The sequence below is a fragment of the Oppia nitens genome, unplaced genomic scaffold, assembly GCF_028296485.1.
Source record: "Oppia nitens isolate AA-2021 unplaced genomic scaffold, nextdenovo-longstitch-racon4-pilon3 scaffold35_pilon_pilon_pilon, whole genome shotgun sequence".
Classification (NCBI taxonomy): Eukaryota; Metazoa; Arthropoda; class Arachnida; order Sarcoptiformes; family Oppiidae; genus Oppia; species Oppia nitens.
The window spans coordinates 502345-513216 of record NW_026533216.1 but is presented as its reverse complement, the minus strand read 5'-3'; the positions used below and the strand labels follow the sequence as shown (position 1 = coordinate 513216).

The window sequence follows — 10872 nt, the reverse complement described above, 5'->3', positions numbered from 1 at the left end:
TGGCGTCGGGAACGGCAGAAACTACAACAGATAACCCGATGCCTGTGTTTTAGTTTCTATCTGTTCAACAGTCTATCGTTGATGTTGGGCTGTCTGCTAACCGGTCTACTAATCTACTGGTCATTTGGTACGGAACCGGACACCCATACCCCTACAATTACCAGCACCCGAACCCGTACCCAATCAACCAGTCTGCTAATACAATGGTTTTGGCCGCCGCCCTATATCCGACTACAGGACCTACACTGGTCTCATATCGGGCTACTGGTAGCCATTGTTGTAGCCTTTCTGGTAGTACCCGTGCTGGCCATAAGCGGCGGCCAATACAGCCGCCATTATATACTAATGTTGTTGGCAGCCGCTTGTCTAATGTTCGGTAAATTTATACTACAGTTTATACTGTTTTTCGACATCAAAATCATACAGAAATTCAGCGATAAACAGGATTCGGTCTACAAGTCAACCGATCGCAAGCACCTGTATCTGTTGGCCATCAGCGTTATGCCGATGATCAGCGATCTGATACTGATGGCCAACATCTGGGACTATAGGGATCAGTTGGTTGCCATCAATACAAATATCAGACGACATGAACGGCGTAAGAAAACGCCGGATCTGTCTGTGGAATCGTTGGTTTTGAAGTCCGATCCGAAGTATGTCTCACAGATTATTTGAATTTGAAAAATAAGAGATTTTTTTTAGATAATTTTATTTTAATTTTATTTTAATTTTTTGTTGATTGAATAGTATTAAAAACAACTTATTTGTAATTTATTTGTAAAAAAATATATGAATTAATATTGTATTACAATATTTATGTATTTATTTATTATACTTTAGTTTTATAATTATTTAATTAATTATTTTTTTTGGATAATTTCAATTAAATTAAATTTTTATTTTTTGTTGATTGAATAGTATTGAAAACAAATTATTAGCAATTTATTTATAAAAAAATATATATGAATTAATATTGTATTAAAATATTTTATGTATTTATTTAATTATTATACTTTAGTTTTTTATAATTATTTATTTTTTTGAATAATTTTTTTAATATATTAAATATTTGATTTTTTTTCGCACAGTATTTATAAATAAATATAAAGATTTTTTTTGTAAATATATGACAAAACAATAGTTTGTTTTTAAATGTTTTGGGGGTTTTCGGTAATAATAACTATTATTATTATTATTATTATTAGTGATTTATTTAAACATTTAAATTAGTATTCAAATTATTATTGAGAAATAAAAAAAAAGTTTTATTTAAATAAAAATGTATTGATTTTTAAGTATATACAGTATAGTCATAATTTCATAACATTACTATATATGACTTATTTTTAAAAAAATAAAAAAATATATTAAAACCCATTAATAACAACATTATTTGATTTATAATAAAATATAGATTTATTTATTTATGCCTTTCATTGTCTGTTTTGTTTAGTGTCAACAAAACAAAACAAAACAAATGAAAATAAATAAATGAAATAAAATATTCATATTTTAAAAAAAAAAAGTTTTTTTTGAGAAACAAATAATAACATAAAAATTTCAAACACAACAACAAAAAATAATATATCAAAAAATGTGAAACTAATTTTTTGAAACACAAATATTTTACTAAAAATATTATATATATATATATATATATATATATATATATTATATGATATGTTCAAACAGTTTAATCAATTTAATAAACAAAACAAAATTTTCACCAAAAAAAATATATGTCAACTATAAGTGACAGTTACATCCATCAATGTTAACAACATTATAATCAGTTTAATATATATATATATATAAATATATATACTGTATAATATATAGGGGATGATTGATACTAGCTAATTTATCAAAAAATAAATAAATAACACCATCATCATCATCATCATAACACCATTACCATCAAATTAATTAAATGCATTTTTTTAAATTTTTAGTTAAAATGCTTATTTTACTAAAATATCATAATATATTTTTTTGGAGGGGGTGGGGGTAACAAATTATAATTAAATAAATTTTTAATATAAAAAATCGCTTACCATCGAAATGATAATGAAAATCATCATGGTCATCATCATCATAATTATCGTGGTCAATTTTGATTTTACAATCAGCAAACAAACATATCAATAGTATAACAGTCAATAATATTGCTAAATAGTCCAAAAATTTCATTTTTTTTAATTATTATTATTATTTTGAATAAATTATAAATAAATATTATTTTAATTATATAWAGTATATATATTATTAAACTTTCATCAATAGCAACCCACAAATTAAATAAATAAATAAATGATTATTTTTAAATAATATTATTTAAAATAAATTGATGATTTTATTATAACATATTAAGTTAATATTAATTTTTTAAATAAATTTATAATAATTATATACACAAACACAAAAAAAATCATTTTTAACCACTTTATTGAATAGACAACTAAAAATTGAAGCAAATGTTACATTTTATTAAAAACTATTAAAACATTTTATATTTATTAAGATTACAAGATTTTGTTTTTGTTATTGTTTTTAATAATAATAATTATTATTAAACATTAACTTATATATTAATCCATTTACATTTAATTTATTTTTTTTATTATAATTTTTTTATATACACTAATATATTTTGATATTAAAATTTATATACACATTAAAAAATAAAATTATTTATATTTATTTTTAATATAATAAAAGATAACTCGTTGAGAGTACAAGTTTTTTATATAATTATAAATATTATGATTATTAATGTTGTTGTTGTTGTTGAGGCTATAACTGTGTTAATAAAAGTTATATAACATTAAGAAAAAAATATATTTTAATTTATTTAAAAAAATAAAATAAATTATTTGTTTGTTTTGTTGTTTTGTGAAAAAAAAATTTAATACTAAAATAAACATTAAAAACCCGGAACAGTGTCACTCATTTAAAATACATTATATAATATTTATACATTATATATATATATATATATATACAGTATATATAAGTTATATATTTATAACTTACATATAGTTAAATATAAGATAACATTTAAAAAAACAATAAAAATTATTTTAATGCACATTAATTATTATTATTATTATTAACAGTATTATTATTGAAAGTAAAAATATTTAAGATATATATATTCACACAATAATAATAATACATAATACATGTTATCTATAATATAATATTAATTGCCTAATAATAAATGTATTTATTTTTTTGAGAGAAAAAAAATTGATTTTTATCTAAACTAACAGTTGTTTTGCAAACAAAAAAATTGATACATTATTATCATTATTGTGTTAATCAATCAATCATTTATTTAAATTACATTTTTTAGTGTTAGTATATTGTGTTGTATTGTTTTTTTTTTTAAAGTTTTTAGTTAATTAATAGTGAAATACAACAAAATATATACCATTAGATTGATTTAAATATAAGTTAATAAATTATATATTTATATATACAGTATATATATTTACCTATAAAAATATTTAATCAATGAAATTGTTTATAAAATTGTTAACAAAAATAAATTTTTTTGTATTCAATAAATAACACAATTTAAATTGTTAACAAAAATAAGTGTAACTTAATTTTATTATTAATTGTCATTTAAAAAAATAAATGTCAATAATAATTAGTGATTTTTTAAAAAAATAAATTTTTTAAATAACTTTGAACTTTGATGATCTCAATTTAGATTTTGATAACATTTTTTCTACAATAAATAAATAATTAATTAATTTAAGATAAAATTATTCAATCAAGTGTTACAATATTGTGTGATAATTGATGTAATTTTTGATTTTAGTAATTAACAAATAAAATATATATTTATTTTCAATATTGCTCATTGATTATAACAATTATCAACCGTAAAGTAAATAGTATATATATATATACAAAAAAATATATATTTGATATTATATTAACTTTCAATCAAATTAATAATATATTTTTGTTTAAACTATCTATATATCATATAATCTGAAACTTTAAAATAAATATTAGTAAATTTTAAATTATAATCAAGTTTTTTTTGTATAATAATTATTATTTAAAAAGTGATAATCATTTATTTAGTTTAGTATTATAATACATAAGTTATATATAATAGCAATAACAACAAACATTTATTATTTAATAAATTTACAAATAAATAAATAAAAATTGAAATAAATTTTCTCAAATAATATATATATGTAAAACAAAACTAAATTTTATTATTATTATTATTTTGATATATCTAAAAAATCATTGTGTTAAGTATATTACTATAAAAGATAATAATACATTTAGGCTCTTAATAATTAGTTATTCAATAAATAAAATAAATTACTTTAATAAAACAAAAATAAAACAAATCTATATATATATATAAATTAATGTAAACTATTTCCTCTATATGTTTAATCATAATAACAACAACAACAAATATTATTATAAATAAAATAAAAATTAATTAGAAAAGTAAAAGTTTTATTAAATTGACTATTTTTYTTAAAAAAAAATCATAGAAATAAATTCCCAATAATTTGATTAACATTTCCATGGATGGAAGTTCCCTTAAAAAAATTCCTGTAAAATATAATCGTTAGAAAGTTAAATATATATATTATATTAAATTTATTATTACAATATAAATAGTACAGAAACTTCAAATATTTTTTTTAAATCAAAAAAAATTATTGAAATAATAATAATAATATTCAAATTAATTTTAATTTAGTTATACTATTTATTAATATATACTGTATATACGGTATATATAACTTAAAAATACAGTTTAATATAATATTTTGTAATATATAATAATAATTAATCTATTATATAATTTTTATCTTAACAAACATAAGTCTATATAATCTATATAATAGATTATATAGACTCTAATGTATATTAATTTTTTATTTGTTAATATAAAATGACTAATTATATTATTTTTAAAATTATAATTATTTAACTACTCTATTGTAATTATCAATGATTTTGTAAATTTTTTTTTGTGAAAAGTATAAAAAGTATAATCTCATTATTAATATGATTATATAAAAAATTGATATATTAATTAATAAAATTTATAAACTTATATAATATAATTTATATATACTGTATATATGATATATAAACTAAATTGTATGTTAATTAAATAATTTTCACAATCATCATCAATATTATTAATTATTATATTTAGTTATCGTTAAATTAAACTTATTTATATTTTTTTAAACAAAACTTAATTTTAATTATTATTATAATAATAATTATTTTAATAAAGTGTTTTTTTGTTGTAGTTTTTCAATAACTTTGATGATCTCAATTTAGATTTTTAATAAAACTGTTTCCAATAATTAATTAATTAATTTAAGATAATATTGTTCAATGAAATGATGATAATAATTGTGTGATAATTAATGTAATTTTTTTTTGTAAAAATCTATTAATATTTATTTTCAATATTAATCATTTGATTATAACAATTATAAACAGTAAAGTCAATATACATTTATATTAATTAATACTAAATTATATAAATTTAATTTTAAATTTTATCAATCAAATTAATAATATGTTTGCTTATAAAAATATTTACATAAAATATTTAAATAAATAATAATCATTATAAAAATCAAATAAAAATTATAATGATTAAGTATTAATAATAATAATTATTATTATTTATTTAGTTAAGTTTTAGTAAATTATAATTATATACAAAAGTACAATAAAACAATAAAAATTTTATAATGTTTCAATAAATTTACAAAAAAAAAACAAATAAAAATTGGAAATAATTTTTTTCATATCATATATAATATATTTGTTAACAAAATTATCAAACAAATTTTTTTTATTATGATATTTTTATTTTTTAAAAATATGTTAAGTATATTACCATAAATGGTAAGTGTTTTTAGGCACTTAATAATTAGTCAAACAATAAATTTTAATAAATAAAAAATTAATAAATTACTGTAATAAATGTTTGCTTATACATAAAAAAATTAAAAATAAAAACTTTATATAAAAATTAATGTAAAATAAACTATTTCCTATGGTAATCTTAATAATAAAAAAAACAAAAAAATTATAAATAAAACAGTTATTTTTAAAAAAGTAAAAGTTTTATAGAGTTGACTACAACAACAATAATTAATCGCTTAGAGAGACTACAGAATCTAATACTTATACTCTCTCTCTCTCTCTCTCTCTCTCTCTCTCTCTCTCTCTCTCTCTCTCTCTCTCTCTCTTTCTCTCTTTCTCTCTCTCTCTCTCACACATATACATACTCTCTCTCATATATACAGACTCATACATACATATATACACACACATACATACATACACACACACATATACATATAAACACATACATAAACACACACATAGATACATATATATACATACACATACATACAAACACATACATACACACACATATATATATATACACATACATACACACATACATACATACATACATACACACACACATACATACACACATACATACACACATACATACATACACACATATATATATATATATATACAGACTCATTGAGCACTGAATCTGTTTATTAAAAAATTATATGTAATGTCATGTATGTGTAGTACAATATGTGTATGTTTTTACACAAACAAATATAATATATATATATACAGTATATAGACGTCATATGAAATTAAATAAAAACGAAATATTATAATAATAATAATAATTATTATTATTATTATTTAAAAATATTGAAATAGATTGTAAATGGTGTGCATACTGTTGCCAATGTCAAACAACATACCGGTGCCAGAGTATTATATATATATATATACTTTTTTTTAAAAAAAATATTATTTTACTCTACCGGTATATACCGTATTCGTATAGCAACAGTATGAATAGCATCCCTGTGCTCTCAACACACAATAATAAATATAATTAATATTATATAAACATAATATTATTTAATTTTTTTTATATAAAAATTATATATAAATATTAAATATCACGATTCTTGTTAATAATATACATATAATTATGTATATACTGTATTGTATTTTATATGTATTTGTATGATGATTGTAGAGCACCTATACTACTACTACTACTATTATTATTATTAATATTATGAGGACAACCAATGTCAGACATGTGGTGACCGATTTAGTGGGTGATTGGGGTCTATGGCAGCTAAATATTGTTATGTTTTCAATCAGTATATCCCTGTTTTCAGCACTGAACAACCTGTCCGTATCGTTTTATGCGCCCAATATTAAGTACTGGTGCACCGATAATGATACTACTACTACAACTACCAGTGCTAGCAATCAGGTAGTTTTTTGTTGTTGTTGTTGTGTTAAATTAATATTTATAAAAATAATAATAATTTTTTGTTTATATAAAAAAGACATTTAAATCAACTGATTATTATTGTCTGAATGGTTGTCATAACTGGACGTTTGATAAATCAGTGTTTAAATCGACAATCATTGATGAGGTAATTACGATATATATATACACTACTTAACAMACACACACACACACACACACACACACACACACACACATACATACATACATACACTAATACATACAAACATACATACATATACACACACACACACAAATACATACATACACACACACACACCTATTAATACATATACTGTATATATATAGAGGTAGTATAAAGTTTATAAATATCGTCAATTAGTAGTACTACTACTAAATAATTAATGTCAAACCAAACAAAAAAAAGTTATTTTTTATCGCATAATAATATATAATGAGATTTTTGTTTATTTTGTATTATAGTTATTAATATTACATTTTTGGAGCTTAAATGATAAATATATTTAAATTAATTTTTTTCATATAAATATGTTGTTAAAATTACTACCATTTTTTGAGGACACATCTATTTGCATAATAATTATGAGTTTTCAATAATTATTATTGTTTTTAACTCAATATTATTGCTAATTAGTCTATTAGCCATAAACTTTAAATAGTAATATTAATTGATATGCATATCAATTAATATTACCTATATATATATATRTWTGAGTTACTATTAATAATTATATTTTATTTATTTGTTATTAATTTAAAATAAATAAAACAAAACAATTTTTAAGTTTTTTTTCATTGGTAGAAATATATAAATTTAAAGTATTTTTATAATTAGTAATTATATAACTTTATAATTTATTTATAATATATAAATATATATAAATTTAACTATTTTTTAAACACATAATAAATACACATATAATAAAATAAATATTATTAAAACATTTTTGTAATAATAATAATCTCAATATTTTGTTTAATGTTTATTTTTTTATAAAAATAAATAAAATATTTTTGCGATAATTATAGTATTATACCATTTGATAAATATAGTTTAAAAAAATAATTTATATATATAWAAGTGATACACAAAAAATATTTAATTAAATGCATATATAAATTAATTATATAAAAATTTTAATCAATTTTTGTTTAAAAATAAACTTAACTAGATACTATATTTTTTGTTTATGTGAAAATTACTATAATAAAAATTTAATTAACTGTCCAATAAAAATAAATGGACTAGTTGAATTTTGTTTTACAATTATCAACTGTAGCATACAATTCAATTTTTATTCAACAAAAATAATAATTAAAATTTAAAATTATTATTATTTTAACACAATTTAAGTTTTTAATTTAATAAAATAAATAATTTACATACTGTGATTTTTTAGTAAACAGTAAATAAATTTTAAATATTATAATTTTATATATATATAWAAAATTATGATAATATTTTTGATGATAATTACTAATGCAATTTATTTGATTTTTTTTATATTATTAATATTTTCTTAATATAATTAATATAATATAATTTTTTAATTAATATACTTAAAATTTACCATCGTTAATAATTGTTAATTAACAGTTTGTAATAGTAAAGTTTATTTATTTTAATATCTCAATAAATAAATAAATAATTGATCTAGCAATTTATCTATCAATATAAATAATGTTACATTTAGTCATTTAATATTTTTTAAAAAAACTAATTAAATTTTTTTTAAATATACCAAGATACATCAGTGTTATTATAGCAGTTTGAAAAATCTAATTAATTTTTTTGTTGTTAATTTCAATCTTATAATTATTAATAAATAAAATAAAATAAAAATATTAAAAAATTTAAATAATATTTTTTAATTGATAATTTTCTATAAAATATAATAATTATTAATTATATATAAAAAATAAATTATTTTAAATTATGTTTAGTATAATTTTAAAAGTTGTGACTTTTTTTGTTTAACACTTAATATTAATTTTAAAAAATTTAGAAAAAAAACGTATCGATACTATTAATTGTTAATAATAATATAAAAAATATTTAAAATATAACAATAAATTGTTTGTTTCTATGATAAGCCATTTATTAAATTACATAAACAATAAATTGTGAAATAATTTTAGAAAATTTTCATACAATATTTAAAATTTTTCATTTTATTATTTGATTCATTTTTTTCTATAAAATATTTATATAATTTTTGATATATTTTGATTTAATAAATGAAAAAAATTTCATCATCAATTATCTTTTAGTAGTAAACAATTGTTTATAAAAAATTTGTGCCATTGTTTAGTAAATTATAGTAAATATTATTATTTTGTTTTAATTTATCGGAATTATATAAAAAATTAGTTTAAGTGTTAAACTAATAAATAATTAATGATATCATAAATATTATCAATAATTTTATATTAATTTTTTTATAAAACAATAATAGTGTATTATTTTTTTTATAAATATATAAAATTTTAAAAATTATTTTAAAAATTATAATAATTAATAGTTTATACGTTAAAAATTTATTGATTTAAAAAAATTATTTAACCGTTTATATTGTTTATCAATTTCTAATTCATAATCATAAAATTAATATTATCCAAAGTTGTTAATAAATTTATATATATTCAAAAAAAACAATATAAATTACCAGGGATAAAAAATATATCTAAACTATATATTGTAAAATAATTATCTAAATATTTTAGTAAAAATATTCAATTTTATCTGTTTTTAATTAACAAAAAGATTAATTAAAAAAAATAATTAATTTTAAAATATATAATTATGATTTAATTTCGTTTACCATATTTTTTATCATAAAAATAAAATTAAAAAAAATTTATATACAATTACCATTGTAGAACTAATTTTATTTAAAAACTATTTTATAGTTTAGACAAACAATTGTATTACAATGAAAGCAAACAATTTTTTTTAAATCCAAATTGTTTATTAAAATTTTATTAATTTATTATATTAATGTTGATTGTCCTATCATTTTCATTGTTTATTGTTTTAATTAGACTATAATAATAATAATATTGTCGAAACATTATTGTTATTAATATTAAATTATAATTTACATATAAATACAGATAATTTAAATAATAAATATTAATAAATCGTTTATCGATTGATAATTATCTATAAAAATATAATTATTAATTATATAAATTATTTTAATTTAAGTTTTGTATAATTTGAAAGATTGTGACTTTTTTGTTTAACATTTTATATAAATAATTAAAAAAAAAATAATATAAAAATATTTAGTTATATTTTTATTAAATAAATAAAACAAGATTTTCTTTGTTATTTCAATGTTTTTTATATAAAATATAAAAATTTTGATTTAATTTCATTTAATATAAAATTTTTATCATAATCTTATCTATTAGTACTAAACAATTGTCACAATTTGCCAAATCTTTAATAAATGTAAACATCAATGGTATTGGTTTTAACTTAAAATAACTATTTAATA

At 17.1% G+C, this 10872-nt stretch overlaps 1 protein-coding gene across 1 annotated transcript in view; it reads left to right on the top strand.

The window, feature by feature from the left end:
* Positions 1-7144: 7144 nt before the first annotated feature.
* LOC128957042 (organic cation transporter protein-like) overlaps positions 7145-10872 on the top strand; it is a 41785-nt gene continuing 38057 nt past the window's right edge. Inside the window, exons 1-2 of the mRNA XM_054302758.1 lie at positions 7145-7348; positions 7425-7514. Coding sequence (XP_054158733.1) covers positions 7145-7348; positions 7425-7514 — 294 coding nt within the window. The remainder of the gene's footprint in view (positions 7349-7424; positions 7515-10872) is intronic.